At 38.9% G+C, this 16,588-nt stretch overlaps 1 protein-coding gene across 1 annotated transcript in view; it reads right to left on the bottom strand.

Annotated features, from left to right (window-relative positions):
- Positions 1-6,198: 6,198 nt before the first annotated feature.
- Positions 6,199-16,588, bottom strand: part of CCDC68 (coiled-coil domain containing 68) — a 49,279-nt gene continuing 38,889 nt past the window's right edge. The window contains exons 11-12 of the mRNA XM_047765339.1: positions 9,746-9,822; positions 6,199-6,369 (exon numbers count right to left, since the gene is read on the bottom strand). Of these exons, the coding sequence (XP_047621295.1) occupies positions 6,312-6,369; positions 9,746-9,822 (135 nt within the window). The 3' untranslated portion in view covers positions 6,199-6,311. The remainder of the gene's footprint in view (positions 6,370-9,745; positions 9,823-16,588) is intronic.

Here is a 16,588-nt window from a genome sequence, read left to right on the forward strand (position 1 = left end):
GAAATTGTATCACATTAAAAGTGGTATCCTGGAGTTCCCGTCATGGCTCAATGGTTAACGAATCTGACTAGGAACCATGAGGTTGCAGGTTCGATCCCTGGCCTTGCTCAGTGGGTTAAGGATCCGGCACTGCCATGAGCTGTGGTGTAGGTCATAGACATGGCTTGGATCTGGCATTACTGTGGCTGTGGTGTAGGCCAGAGGCTACAGCTCCAATTAGACCCCTAGCCTGGGAACCTCCATATGCCACAGGAGCGGCCCCAGAAAAGGCAAAAAGACCAAAAAAAAAAAAGTGGTATCCTGAGATCCCTTTGTGGCTCAGTAGGTTAAGAACCCAACATAGTGTCCATGAGGATGTAAGTTCAATCCCTGGCCTCACTCAGAGGGTTAAGGATCCAGCATCGCTGTAAGCTGTGGCGTAGGTCACAGATGTGGCTCAAATTTGGCCTTGCTGTGGGTATGGAGTGGGCTTGCAGCTGCAGCTCCAATTAGACCCCTAGCCCAGGAACTTCCATATGCCCCAGGTGCAGCCCTAAAATAAAAGTGATATCCATTAGGAACTGGGAAAGAAAAATTGTTTTGGATTTGGCCAAGAGATTTTTAGCCATCTCTAAACTCTCTAATTTATTATTTGTTTAAACAGGAGGATTTGCAAGGGAAATTTTCTAATAATTTTGAATGATACGTTTATCAAATTAGCTGTTAAGATGTTGAAGTATTCCATGGTACATCAGCACCTGAACATATTATAACCTATTTCTTTCCCATAATAAAATGCTGAGGCAGTTGGTAGTATCTCCCTTGGTCACAGGCTGGTGAAAGGACCAATGTTAAGGCCAATTCAAGACCGCAAACATACAGCTTTCTTTTAAATGTTCATTTGCAAAGGCTGCCTTGTTCCCAGAGTTGTTCTCCCTCCATATGTTACTTAGATAGGCCTTGCCAAGATAATGATGAGTTTTTAATTTAAAGATAAACAACTCTCCCACTGCAAGCAAATAAATTCTTGGCACCCTTCTCTCAACTTTAGTCCCTGGTAGCAGGAATGCAGTTTCACAGAAGCAAAGTCTTTTGCCCCCCTGGCTTCATCTTAAATAATTCAAAATAAGTCCTTAGAGACTTGCTTTTCCTAATAGTTTTATAGGATGTAAAAATAGTCATAGCATGCCCCATATTGAGAAAGAAATAAAACCATCTTGGCATTCGATTGTAATGGTAGGAGTTCTCTGCATGTGAGGTGATTTTATTACTATTTCCTTGTATATACCAAGGACAATTTCATTTCTAATATGGACTGCTATTTACGGAGAAAGAATAGCTGTAATACAAGTGTGAGCATTGCTCTTCTGTTAAAAACTCTAAACAATGACTTGCTTTATAGTTTAGGAAGGCAACGCACTAATTATAATCAACCAAGGCTATGTTGTAAGTACCAGAAAGAAGTTGTGATAGGAATTAGATTTTTGAAATTATCATAGCTTTGGATAATTTTTATGGGCCTCTGAGAGAAAGACTCTTCTTTACCAAATGGTTAAAAAAAAAAAGGTTGCAGCAAGGTTAACAGCAGATTTTAATCTCTGTGATTGATTTCTTAGAGAAATTTGCCTCAGAAGCTCATTCACTTTCATGAAAAAAATGAACCAGAGGAGTGATTTGGCATCATATTAGTTAACATACTGGATTTCAAATCCATATTACCCAGCTTCGCAGTCCTCTTTCTCCTCCTTTGACCTCCAAGAGCAGATCTGCGTGAGTATATATAAGTATATACTTTAACAAAGTAATTGAATATGATTATTTAAATCTTTATTGCATCCTTAATATTTCCCACTAAAAATAAGAGAAGGAAGGAAGGAAGGAAGAAAGGAAGGAAATAAATTATAATGGCTGATATTTGTTGAAGGAATTTTTAGATATTGATGGATTGGTTCCCTCCTTTGATACTGATGAAGGTTCTATTATTTTCAGGTCAGAGGATTTCAGGTCAGGTAAAAATTTTCAAAGTGAAGAAATAAGAAAATTTGAGAAGTGCTCATGTGATCTTAATTTTATAACGGTATTAATTCTTTCAAATTCAGAATAAAACTTTGTAGATTATATATGTTATTAATTTGGATTCAGAGAAAATTAGCAGAAAAAGTCAAGGAGCTATCTAAATAGCTACTCATTAATAAATACAATCCATTTATTATGGATTATATTGTCATGAACAGACAATAAAAACTACTTAATTCACTTATGCATAATAATTTTAATGTAAAGAGAAAAAATTATAAAATATGGCATCAATTCTCTTTATTATAAGGCATATCATAATTATTCAAATGGTATATACTATACCAATTGTTTAAATCTCTTAGTAACTGGTAACAATATATATATATTCAAAGTGAAACAAAGTTTCTTTTCACTTCCCACTTTCATGTATTCACTTCAAAGCCCACCTCAGCCCTTTGTATCCAATATATTAAATAGGATAATTATTAAAGTACAAATATTTCAACTACAATTGAGCAAATTTTTTTTTGTGTGGTACTACTTTTAGACTAATAAATGTCACTCTCCATTGTAATTATTTGTCCTATCACTCAGAAATATTCATTTAAAGAAACAATTCAAATAAAGAAAACTAACAAAAAAAGAGGGTCTAGGAAATAATCCACACATGACACATAAATGATGTTAGTAAAATGATAACTTTTGTATTTGAAGAGCCCAGATCTTTTTAGGCTTCTAAAGTTCCACTCATTCTCAAGAGATCCATACCGTCCCAAAGTAACCTTAAGACCACACAAGTAGGTCCCACCTGTATTACACTGCACAGTACTTGCATGTTAAAAAATGAGTATAGGAAGGGTTTACCAGTGAGGCTCAGATGGCTAAGGACTCAATATTGTCTCTGTGAAGATGCAGGTTCGATCCTTGGCCTTGCTCAGTGGGTTAAGGATCTCGCATTTCCACAAGATGCAGGTTCGATCCTTGGCCAAGCTCAGTGGGTTAAGGATCTCGCATTTCCACAAGTTCATAGATATGGTTCAGATCCAGTGTTGCTGTGGCTGTGTTGTAGGCCAAAGCTATAGCTCCAATTCAATCCCTAGCCTAGGAATTTCATATGTTGCATGTGCAGCCATGAAAAAAAATAAACATTTAAAAAATGAGTGTAGCAAAACTCAAATAAAATCCAATGGTGTCCCTCCATTTCTGACTTTATAATACAGTTTTCTAATGGAAATTATCCAGGTTGTTAGGTTAGTTAAATGGGTCCATTCCAAAAGCTCATATGTATTATATGAGCTCATTGTGATATATAAGATGTATATCGGGAGTTCCCATTGTGAATCAGCAGTTTAAGAACCCAACACAGTGTCCATGAGGATGCGGGTTCGATCTCTGGCCTCACTCAGTGGGTTAAGGATCTGGCACTGCGGTATAGGTTGCAAATGCAGCTCGAATCTGGCATTGCTGTGGCTGTGGCATAGGCCGGCAGTTGTAGCTCTGATTCGACCCGTAGCCTAGGAACTTCCATATGCAGCAGGTGTGGGGGGGGAAAAATATATGATATACAAGAGGAACCTAAGTGATCTCCAAGTGAAAGGGGAAATCTGCCACACTGCAGATGCTTGAAGCAGAATTCATGATCCCAATATTTCTACACAGGTGCCAGGAAATGCATTACCAAAGATCTTCAATGTGGCATAAAGGCTTGAACCATACAGGGAAAGTAAGCAGATTTTTAGCAGGGAAGTTTTTCTAAGTGCTCATGAGGGTAGACCAATAGGTGAAAAGGCCAACCCACCTCAACAAAATATTTACTGGCTTAGTAAGTGTTGTTTTTGACTGTTGGCCACAGTGTGATGCAGAAAGGCAACAACAAAAAGAGCTCTGTTCGATAAAGAAGCAAAAAGAGAGACATTTCTCTAGCTGGAAGGTATCCAGACCACCAAGTGAGCAAGTAGCAGGAGTATCGGTAGTCAAGCCAAAAGGTTCACATTGTCTGCTCCATAGTTAGCAGTTGGGAAAATTACTTAACCACTCAGAGTATCCTCCTCTGAAAAATGTGAATAATAATATGACCTTCATCTGAGGGTTGTCGGGAGGATTAAAGCAATTAATATAGGTGAAGTCCTTAGAAGTAGTCCTGACCTAGGGTGACTGTGCCCTAAAAATGTTATTAATTACCCCTTAAACACTAGCAAGCAATAAAAACGTGAAGCATGAAACTCACAGACATAGTTACGCAACACTGCAAAGATTACAGTACTTCGATGAATTTATAAAGACCTTATTTCATCATGTTTGCAAATACCTGAACTACGAACAGGCTTGAAACATCTTTCCTGAGAAAATGTTTATACACCAAGAGAATGATCAATAAAACCTACAGATAATTCATCTATTAGAATGATGAAGTTCTCCCATTTTGCCTTCAGTGGAAGTGTGTTCTGCTTTCCTGAGTGTCAGTTTGCTTGCATTTCTGCAAGAGTTTTGTTTGACCGAGAGCAATTACAAACTCCACTGTAATGAATGCATGTATCAAAATTTAAGCACGCTTTCACAATAGCACTAGACATGTAATTCCAAGTTCATGAATTCAGATTCTTCCTGGCTGCAGATAGTAGCCACTCTTCCTTTGAACCCACAATAGATTTTTATGGAGGTATGAGCTAACAGCATTGTGTTCTATTCTTTCCCCCAAACATCTTTTTTTTTTCCCTCCTTTCTAGCCACCCTGAGGCATATGGAGTTCCTGGGTCAGGGATCAGATCCAAGTTGCGGTTGCGACCTAAGCCACACTGCAGCAATGCTGGATCCTTTAACCCACTGTGCCAGGAGGGGGACTGACCCTGTATCTGGAACTCCTCCTCTAAACAGGGTTAAGAACCTGACTAGTATCCATGAGGATTTTGAGTTTCATCCCTGGCCTCACTCAAATAGGTTAAGGATAGAGTGTTGCCACAAGCTGTGGTACAGGTAGCAGAGGCAGCTAGATCTGGCATTGTTGTGGCTGTGGTGTAGGCCTGCAGCTGCAGCTCCAATTTGACCCCTAGTCTAGGAACTTCCATAGGTGTGGCTCTAAAAAAAAATAATAAATTAAAAAAAAAGATTCTGTCATTCTGTCACAGAGTCACAAAATATATTCCTTTGTGCTGATATATAGGCTGCCTCTAGCAACCAAAGTTCAACACCAACTGAAGAACAACAACCTTCTAAGGTGTGGTAAGACAGCCAGGAGTCTCCATTTCAGAAGGCTGTATGGGTTGGGGAATTAGCTAAAAAGAACTACTCCTTTTCTGCCCTGAATTCTATAGAGAATTCTGTAGAGAATAATTCTCCACTAACCATAAGTTAGGAGATGGATTTGAATTATGGTAAGATATTTTGTATTACTCAAAAGTCAACTTTAAAATATTATTTATTCACAGATATCCCTCAGAGATGCAGAGGTTTGTTTCCAGAGCACCGCAATAAAGAGACTATTACAGTGAAGTGAGTCACATGAAATTTCCAGTTTCCCAGTGCATATAAAAGTTATATTTACACTGTCCTGTAGCCTATTAAGTATGCAATAGTATTATGTCTAATGCTTAAATTAAATTAAATTAAAAACACTTTATTGCTGGAAAAATGCTAACCATCATCTGACAATGCAGGGTTCCCACAAACCTTCCATTTGTAAACATCAGTATCTGTGAGGCACAATGAAAGGAGGTCTGTCTGTACACTCTTCCTTATATTTATATATAGCAGGCCCTCTGTACCTGCAGGTTCTGCATCCATGATTGGCTGAATCAGTGGATGTGGTACCATGCATACAGAGAATCAACTATAATTGCCATTTTATAGATAGGATTTGAGCATCCACATGGGTTTTGGTACCCCAGGTGGCTCCTGGAACCAATCCCTCATGGATACCAAGGGGTAACTATACATAAAAGCCACTATCAAAAAGTCAAAGTTGACAACCTTAACCAGTCCCTTCAGCAAAAATCTTCAAAAAAACAAACAAAAAAACCAAACAGATTTTTGATTTTTTTAAAAGTTTAAAGCAGAATTCATCTTCCAGCATGGGAAAGCAACTGATTTCTTCATCCATTTAGTAAGTTTTGAAGAGAGAGTTCCTTTCATTGAATATGTATTTGATTTTCTGAAATGTCACCTTCCTGCAAAGCTATCGATATATGTATTAAATACAATAAATTCCATTAAATACTGGCACCGAGCCATTTTAATATGTACACTTAGACTGTGTTTCAAGGAATAAATAAGACCCACATGGTGATCTTCCTCATTCAGATCTCCAGGCAGCCAGCTCATTTCCGCAGCCTTACCAACATCAGATATGGGGTTGTGCCTTCAGTCTTCAATTCACTGTAGAAAAAACCACACAATTATCAAAATCATTGAGCACATAAAACTTTATTGATATAAGTGCTGTAGCACAACCATTACCAACTTCACTACCACGTCTGAACTAATTGTTTTAACCTAAGAGATGATGGTTAATTGATTGATTCTAATTCCCCACGAGACACAGTAAAAGTGCGGATGGAAGCATTTACTTTACGTAAATGCATCTGGTTGTAAGAGAACAGGGGTAAAGAAGCGTGAGGGGAAGTGAGAGAGCAAGTCTGTGTCTGCCCTTCTACTCAGTGAAGACAAGCACCAGAGCGACTTGGAGATGGGACACACAAATCAACTGTCCCATAAGGACTTTTTAGTTCTGTGGGTTTCTCATTACATAATATATATGCACATGCACGCACACATCAGTATATGTTTGTGCACATGCATGCATACATAAACGTATATATGTGTTTTGTTGTTGCTGTTTTCTAACAACCTGACTCCTCATGTCCAGCAAACCATTTCTTTGGTGTTCAAGGAACATCTATATGTTCTCAGAGTTCTCTGGTGGCCTAGCAGTTAAGGATTCAGCATTGTTGGGTCTCAGGTCCAATGACTGGCCTCAGAACTTCTGCACGCCATGGGTGTAGCCAAAAGAAAAAATTCTAAGTTCTAATGCTTAGAGAAAAATCTTGAGGTGTTTTTTTTGGTACTTACTGAGAGGTAGCATAGAACTCTATTTTATGAGTTATTTAAGAGATTTTCCAAGATTATTATTATTATTATTATTTTTTTTTTTGGTCTTTTTGCCATTTCTTGGGCCACTTCTGCGGCATATGGAGGTTCCCAGGCCAGGGGTCTAATCGGAGCTGTAGCCACGGGCCAATGCCACAGCCACAGCAATGCGGGGATCCAAGCCTCGTTTGTGACCTACACCACAGCTCACGGCAACACCGGATCCCTAACCCACTGAGCAAGGCCAGGGATCGAACCCACAACCTCATGGTTCCTAGTCAGATTCCTTAACCGCTGAGCCACGACGGGAACTCCGCCAAGATTAATTCTTAAATGTATGTGATTCTTTTTTTTCTTTGCATGGATGGCTCCTTTTATACTCCAATTCCCCCCTAGAGTTATAAGTCCATTGTACGTTGGTGAATCCAGACTTCCCAAACCATACTATCATTGACATTCTCAAAGAGCCAACTGGCCAGATTTCATTTAGCAAACATGAAACCTACCATTCTAGATATATCATTACTATTGGGATATTTAATGAAAATCATAAAACAGGACTTCCCATCATGGCTCAGTGGTTAACGAATCCAACTAGGAACCATGAGGTTGCGGGTTCGATCCCTGGCCTTGCTCAGTGGGTTAAGGATCTGGCATTGCAGTGAGCTGTGGTGTAGGTCACAGACGCGGCTCAGATCACGCGTTGCTGTGGCTCTGGCGTAGGTCGGCAGCTACAGCTCCATTTAGACCCCTAGCCTGGGAACCTCCATATGCTGCAGGAGCAGCCCTAGAAAAGGCAAAAAGACCCCCCCCCCAAAAAAAAATCATAAAACAAAGGGCATATTCAGTCTAGTTTCCCTGTTTCAATTAGGAAATTTTCCCATTTGACCTTTCCCAAGTCATAGGGAGGAAAAAAAGTCTTTAAAACCACCTTTTATTAGTTAATGGCAGCTAAAGAAGTTGGCTGTAAGAGAACACATTGTCTCTGCTCCAGCCAGCATCTCAGTTCTCAATACAGGAGTCCTTAGAATATGGAGACCACCTGTTGCTCCCTCCTCTACTCCACTGGCTGCACTTCCTCCAGGGTCAGTGTGCTGCCTACCACCAAGAGAATATGTCTGGCAAGGGGGCAAACACTTGCCCATCCTCCCAACCCTTGGTAAGTCATGCTTGCCTTTCTCTTTTAAACTGTTCATCTTTTTCCTCACTAACATATCTCTGCTTCCCTTACTGCTTCTGAAATGTGGGTATTTCACTTCCTCCTTTAACATGCCTACGGCTTATTTCTTTATTAGAGGTTGCAGGGCTATTGGCCAAAAACCTAATGACTTAGCATCTAGGGGCCCAAAGATCTGAGAAAACTCGATCCATAATGGCTTCATCTCTAGACTCCAATTACATACATCATTAGCAAAGTGAAGCATGGTTGTGGTGTGTTTTGAAGAGGGAGCTGGATCTGCCTGAATTCCTAGACTGATGCTAATTGTAGGGGGCTTGATTCTCCATGTCAGGCACTATGCAGAAGAGAGTTTCAGAAAATGGGTTTCTGCCCTGGAGAGACTAGACTGGGAAATTCAAAAGCTGCTAGAACAGGAAGTTTTTAATCACTTTCTAAATGATTCATGTAATTACAGACTATGTTTTCTTTTAAGTGATAATTTCATAGAGTATTATGGAAATGAGATTTGAGCCCAGAAGTCTTTTTTTTTTTTTTCCAACCTGTCACTTCAGAGTCTATCAACATTAGAAAGTGATTTAATGGTTTCAACCACCATTGCTGTTGCTTTAGGGGTCATTATTATTGTTTCATGCCTTCATTATTAGGTAGTTACTAAAGACACTTGTCCTTAACAATGCAGGAAATAAAGTGAAAATAAGAAACTATTCCTATCCTCTTGACATTTATAATCTACTTGATTTCCGATACACACGTGGAAATTTAAATAAATATTTTCCATCAAGGTCTATCCCAGGAAGTTGGATATTGTTCCCTGTGCTATCAAGTAGGACCTTATTGTTTATAGTATCAAAAAAGGAATGTGTTACTTTGTCATATAGCAGAAATGATTATATGACTGAGTCACTTTGCTGTATAGCAGAAATTGGCACAACATTGTAAATCAACTAAACTTTAAAAAAATTCACTTATTTGTCTTAAAATTATTGGAAGGAAATTAAGATACATTAAGCTATTTCTAGTCATATTATAGTTTGCTTTTTATTGCATTTGTCCACAGTGCTATGTAGGATACAGATGCCTAAGAAATAAAAGTAAATAAGTAAATTATTGAAAAAGTAAAGAAATACACACTGTTTATGATTAAAATGACCATCAATGGCACAGAAAATATGACCAGTGGAGGATCAAGGACATTAGAAGTGATGATCTGTACTGTTTGGAGTAAGTGTTAAAGCCTCTTGTTGAAGAGGACAAAAAAAATATCTAAATTCATTCATTTACTCAGTAAGTGTTCACATCTCAGTCTTCAAGATTCAAGGGTGAAAAAGACCAACACAGTTCCCACTTTCAAAGAACTGGGAGACAGACAGTAAACGTGATTACGTAAGTCTTCATCGATTGTTTTATTTCTCAAGTGAGATGAATGTCTAACCTATTCCACCTGGGTCGTGAAGGCAGATGGCAGTAAGGGAAGAAGGACTTTACCTTGTAGAGACAGCCTTAGACACCTTTGTCCTGGGAGTTTCAGAACAAAGAGCCACCTTGGTTTTTAGTTCTTTGTTCTAAAACGAGAGAGAAAAAAAGTGCAGAGATCACAAAATTAGCACATTCACTAGCCACATGCTTCGTGTTCCTGGTCAACCCACCACCTGCATCATCTACATCATATCGTTCCTTAGCAGTAAGTTCCAGTCACTCAGTGGGAACACAGAATGCAGCCAGTTGAGAATCCCCTGAACATGATCTCTGAAAATACAAACACACCTTGAAAAAATGCATAATTTAGCAATGGATTAAAATTTAGTATTCCGACTTAGCTTATGAAATTTAACAGCTGAACTCTCTACGTTTCAGTTTACAGTTTCTTTTATATAGACAGATGCACAGAACTCCATGAAAGAACTTTATTAAAGAACTTTCTTAAAGACACCCACGATATTGATTACACATTTGTCTTTCTTGTGCAATCTCTTGATTATAAACTCCAGGAAAATAGGCACCATCTGTTCTTTTGGTTCACGGCTTCCTTAGCCTCAATCTTCTCATCCAAGCCTCGGTTTCTTCATCTCTATACTAGTGGTAAATGATATATGCCCTGCCTATCATGTATAAGTTGGAAAAAACAGATATATCATCATAATATTTTAAATCTGGAAGCACTCTTACAATTCTGGGAGATAACGCAATAGCTAGGAAGGGTAAGAGTTTGTTTTTAGGTAATATCCTTGCACAACCACTTAACTACCTGTGTGACCTCATTTAGGTTACTGGTCCTCTCGGTGCCTAATTTCCTCATCTGTATGAATAACTATGATCATAGTCCCTTCTTCACAGGTTCTGAAAGGAGATAAAATAGGTAAATTTCTCAACTCAGTATCTGGCATGGATTTCAAGACTTAAAGGCAATTGGTGATGATTTTCCAGTCCAAGGACAATTATAACTAAAAACTGAGGCTGGAAGAGTTTAAGTGCCCAAAACATCTTGTTCAGGGCAGAACTTAGACTCAAAGTCAAGTTCTCCCAGTCCAAAGCCAATACTTTCTCTACAACACAGCCAAGCCAAACAAGTTCTTTTTACAGATCTGGAAAGTCAGACTTTCCAGCGAAGAATCATGCCCAAGGTTGAACTGCCAGCTGGCTGCACCAGCAGGCCAGAGGTCTTTCAAGACTACATCTGTACACAAAGGTCTGGGCCTGAAAGGTAACTGTGGGAGGATGGCAGAGGAAGCCATGGCTTTCAAAGAACAGTAACACACCAGCTCCATCCCTTTTAAGAATCCAAAGATTAAAGAGTCATAGTCTTGAAGTATAAAAAGCATTTTCTAAGACCCCATCTGCTGGTTTGCAATAAGCCAACACCAAAATGCATGGTTTTGGGAAACAGATACTAGAAATTTTTTTTATGACCATACTCATGGCATGCGAAACTTCCCAGGCCAGGGACTGAATCCGAGCCACATCTGCAACCTACACCACAGCTGTGGCAATGTTGGATCCTTTAACCCACTGGGCCGGGCTGGGGAGGAAACCTGAACCTCCACAGCCACAGTAACCTGAGCTGCTGTAGTCAGGATCTTAACCCACTGTTAACGGAACTCCAAGTGGGAGTTCCAAGATACTAGAATTTTGGTGGAAGCAAGCTAGGTAATAATTCTGAGTACCTAGCAAATGTCAAGACTTTTGCCTGGTGTTTTCCATACATTCTTTTCTTTGATATAAATGAAGCTCTCCGAAGTAATTTTCATTGTTTAGCATGTGAAAGAAATAGGCTGCCAAAACTCAAATTGAGGTAGCTTGCCTCCAATAACCCACTGGTAGTAATATGCAAAAGAGGTAAAAAAACATATTTATTTATATTTTTAAGGGCCATACCCATGGCATGTGTAAGTTCCCAGACTAGGGGTTGAATTGGAGCTGCAGCTGCTGGTTTACACTATGGCCACAGCAACACCAGATCCGAGCCATGTCTGCAAACTACACCACAGTCTGTGGCAATGCCCTATCCTTAACCCATTGAGTGAGACCAGGGTTTGAACCCGCATCCTCATGGATACTAGTAGGATTCTTAGCCCACTGTGCCACAGCAGGAACTCCCCAGCATAAGTATATAAATGTAAAGGCTCCATGTGGGCCTGTCTGACTCCAAGTCTCATGCTCTTTTCCTTGCAATTTGTTCTTTTTCTGTGACCAGAGGAATTATTGCAGCCTCCTTATATTACATATAAGTAAATGGTGACTCCCAGGAGATGAAGAGATTCAGTGATTTCTGAAAGGATTTCATGTGATGGAGCATAAGAAAGCATGGTATCTTCCCTTTCAGTACACAGGATGCATAGCATGGTAGAGGAGCTAAAACTAACATGTGACCATTAAAAAATAATAAACAAACAAATAAATAAATAAAAGCAATTCAAGGGATGCCATAAGGCAGCCAGTAATTCATTACTACATCAAAGGTATAAACAGAAATCAGTGTGCCTAGAATAATTCTTAGACAAAGAGGTTTAATCTGGACCTTGAAGACAAGGTGGAATGAGCTAGGTGGAAAAAGAGGGAGAGAAACAGGATGAAGGCACAGTTCTCAAAGCATTATCTTGGTATCAACAATCTCAACGGCCCCTGGGAATGTAACCACAAATCCTCAATCTCCAACCAAACCACTGAATCAGTAACATGGGGTGGCCAGGTAATGTGTTTTAAGATGCTCATCAGATGACTCTGACGTCTGTTCAAGTTGGAGACCCACTGGACCAAAGATGTGGTTTTCATGTTGGTTGTACACTGGAATTACCTGGGAGATTTAAAATGCCTGGGTTCTATCCCCAAAGACTCTGTTTAATGTGGTGGTAGTCTGGGTTGAGGAGTTTTCAAAACTCCACAGGTAATTTTAATATGTGGCAAAGATGAAGAACTACTCAATTAAGAAAACAGAGATGATGGAGCTCCTGTTGTGGTTCAGCGGTAATGAACCTGACTAGTATCCATGAGGACACAGGTTCAATCCCTGGCCTCGCTCAGTGGGTTAAGGATTTGGTGTTGCCGTGAGCTGTGGTGTAGGTTGCAGATGTAGCTGGGATCTGGCATTGCAGTGCCTGTGGTGTAGGATGGCATTTGCAGCTCTGATTCAACCCCTAGCCTGTGAACTTCCATATGCCATAGGTGTGGCTGTAAAAAGCAAAAAAATAAAAAATAAAAAAAAAATAAAGCGAAGATGAGATGTGAACTTTGTCCCTTCTTATCCTTGGGCATCTACATGGCATAATAACTAAAAGATGGAGCAAAAATATTCACACATGAATCACTTCACTGTGACATTTCATGAGATAAGTGCTAAAGTTTCACCCAGGAAATGTACTTCAAATTCGACAAATTGATGATAAAGACGTTCCTTGTATAATGGAGATAAATCGAGTATACTCCAAACAAGTGCAGGCAAGTGCACTTGGCCAGGTACATGGCTGAAAAAACTCTTCCCTGTACAGGACTTTACAAGTTACAAAGCAACTTGAAACACAATATATGATGACAACAAGTATTGGAATAAAAAATACTCCTGTGGCTGGACAAGTATATAGATGCTATTTGGAGTTTTTTCAAAATAAACTCCTACTTTCTCAAGCTGTTGTGTTCCAAACAATACAAAAGCATAAGAGTTATCCCTTAGACTGTCTTTATTTTTATATATTTCTACTTTCATGATGATTCATTTCACCCACTAGATTTAGGTCTTTATTATTGACTCAAGGGCTTTCGCATGCTTGCTTTTAGCTAGAACCACAAAATGCATGCATTTTATTACATCATTAGTTTACAAAACTACAAATCACTGACAAGAATATGTTCACCATTATTCCGACTCTATCCAAGGATAGTTCACTGACACAGTTTTCCAAAAAGAACCTAATTTTTGCATACTTAAACTTCTAGCAACACACTCTTGGAAGCAAATTAAATTTTGGGGATGATGGTAATTACATAAAGTAGGATACTCTTCAAAGTCTAGAAAATGGAGTAATTTCTGAAGATGCATTTCTATATGAGCAAGTCATTAGTGAAGAAGTTAGAAATGCGTGAAATGTGAAAAGAAGTTAAGAGCTGTAAATTAAGATGATGAAAGATATGCCAAAGTAGAAAGAAAAGTAAATAATTTTGGCAGAGGTAAGCAGAAAATTTCTGGTCATATTTAAAAGAGGTATAAAATCCTTAAAGATTTGAAAGGAAAAAAAATGGACGGAGTTATAGGAGTGAATTTTATCCCCCTTGTGAAGGAGGGAGAGGAAAAAAATCCCTACTAGGATAGAAAAGAATACACAGGAAAAAAAATTTGTTTCCATGACTCAAAAAACTGGAGGCCCAGCACTGTGGGCAAGGCTGTGGCTCAGAGTCAACCCCTGGACTGGAAACTTCCATATGCAGTTAATGCAGCTTAAAAAAAAAAAAAAAAAGAAAATAGAAAAAAAGAATGTAATGTAGTACATTTGTGAAAATGACTAAAATACATTAAAATTTATTTATTCATTCATTTCTAATATATATATATACTTAATATATAGCAACTGATATCATTTCTAAATACATACACCTATGTGTGTATACTGACACGTGTATATCTGCACAAACGCATGCGCGCACGCACACACACACACACACACACACACACACACACACATACATTTGATCACCCAGATAAGGAGATATTGGGGAAAGAAAAGCACATGCTTCCAAGTCAGGTAGACAGACTCAAATGCAGCTGAGTGATTTTGAACAAGTTTCTTAACTTCTCTGAATCTCAGTTGAATCCCTTAGGGAACATAGTAAATAACAACTTTCTCCCAGGGTAAGTTTGAGGATTAAACAAAATGAAGTACAGAACATGCGTTAAAGGAGATGAGAGTTTTTATTACGGCTGAGAAAACTATGCTCTCCGCATGGCTTAGAAAGTTGACCTGTTTAAAAGGGATGTTCAGCTCTAGTGACCATTTTTCATAAACTGAATCAGCTCACACTGTTATTTAATACATTTCCAAAGAGGTGATGGTCTTACCTTTGTCATACAAGATAGTACACCCCTGCCCATATATCCCAGTATAAGACCTTCATAATGAAGCACTGACTAAGGCTAGACTAGAAAGAGGTTCACTCTGGCTCAAGCACTCACTCAATTTAGGTACCTGCTCAAAAAACACAGGCTCAGAGATGCACTTCCTGACTCCCATTGCTGCATAACTGTGGCATTGTCCTACTCCTCACTGGAGCAGTTACCTCTCCATAATTAAGTTGTGTATTGCTTGTTTATGTATTTAGTGTCTGCATCTTCAATTAAAATAAAGCTAGATGAGATCAGGACAGACTGTCCTGTTCTTATCATATACCTACCACTCAGAACACTTCCTGGTACATCATAAACACAAAACTGAATAAATTAATGTAGCTTGGATGGGCTTTTAAAAGCTTAAGTTGGGCACTGTAACATTCCCTGCAATAAAGGAAAAGATTTATCCACTGAAGTTAATACATTTTGAGAACTTAAAGACATCAATACCATAATTTGAAGGCTTTTTTTTTTTTTTGATAAAAGAGAATGTTGGAAAATAGTGGCTTGAATCAGCTGCATACAGAGAATCTTAGGCAGTATAGAAAGGTGCTGTCCCATCACTGTGGGCAGGCTGCATCCAATCAAGAAGTTTCCGTAAGGGGGACACAAATCTGTCACTTTCTCATATCACGCTAAGTGGCTAGTCAGCAATTATTTGCCCAATTTGGGGTAGAGAAGCAGTACAATGGAAACAAACATATTGTTCTAGTTAACTATTACACCAAAAGGCCAATTGGATAATGCAGAGTATGGCTTAAATTGTCAGTTTTTTCTTTTTTCTAATAAAATTAGCTTTGGGGATGATATAAATAAAAAGACACAACTAAAGAATGTAAGATTGAATTAGAAGCAGTAGAGCTATTGAGGCACTGAGCCTGTTATGAGGGCTGGCACTTAATTAGATATGATCTGAGCCCAGCACCATTATGCAGTAAAAGATCAGAGAAAGACAACACTATCTCCAATTAAAATGCATTACACATGTATGATAATCACACAGTAGGGCATCAGAACCAAAATAGGCAGATTTCCAGAATAAAAATTTAATCTCGGATAAATAGGCATTTCAAATTCATGAAGAGAGGCCAGACTGCCAAATAAGGTGAGACAACTAAAAAGTCAGATCCCTACCCCATACCAGACCTCCTGAATTACAGATCTCTTTAAATGAGAGTCCCAGCTCAGATGGGAATCTGAGCACGTGTGTTTACCATCTTTCCTTTCTTAAACCTCATTTAAATGATAATAAAGGATTTTTGAATATTGAAATCCCTTAATAATAAGAGAAAAAAGAGGACAATCAGCAGATCAGAAATGTCAGAACTGAAAGACTGAAAGAGAATAAAGAGGTAAACGCAAGAGCAGAGAAAGCTACAGTTGGGGCTAAGCAGCTGAGGGAGATGTGTGATTCAGCAGAACACTGAAAATCAGAGAACACATATCAAAAATCTAAAATAGGAGTTCCCATTGCGGCACAGTGGAAAAGAATCCAAGAACCATGAGGTTGTGGGTTCGACACATGGCCTTGCTCAGTGGGTTAAGGATCCAGCATTGCCGTGAGCTGTGGTATAGGTTGCAGACACAGCTAGGATCTGGCTTTGCTGTCACGGTATAGGCTGGAGGCTACAGCTCCAATTCGACCCCTAGCCTGGGAACCTCCATATGCCACAGGTGCGGCCCTAAAGAAAAAAAAAATCTAAAATATAGTCTGGATATAGCCTTTGAGTTACCAA

Source organism: Phacochoerus africanus, chromosome 2, assembly GCF_016906955.1.
Source record: "Phacochoerus africanus isolate WHEZ1 chromosome 2, ROS_Pafr_v1, whole genome shotgun sequence".
NCBI lineage: Eukaryota > Metazoa > Chordata > Mammalia > Artiodactyla > Suidae > Phacochoerus > Phacochoerus africanus.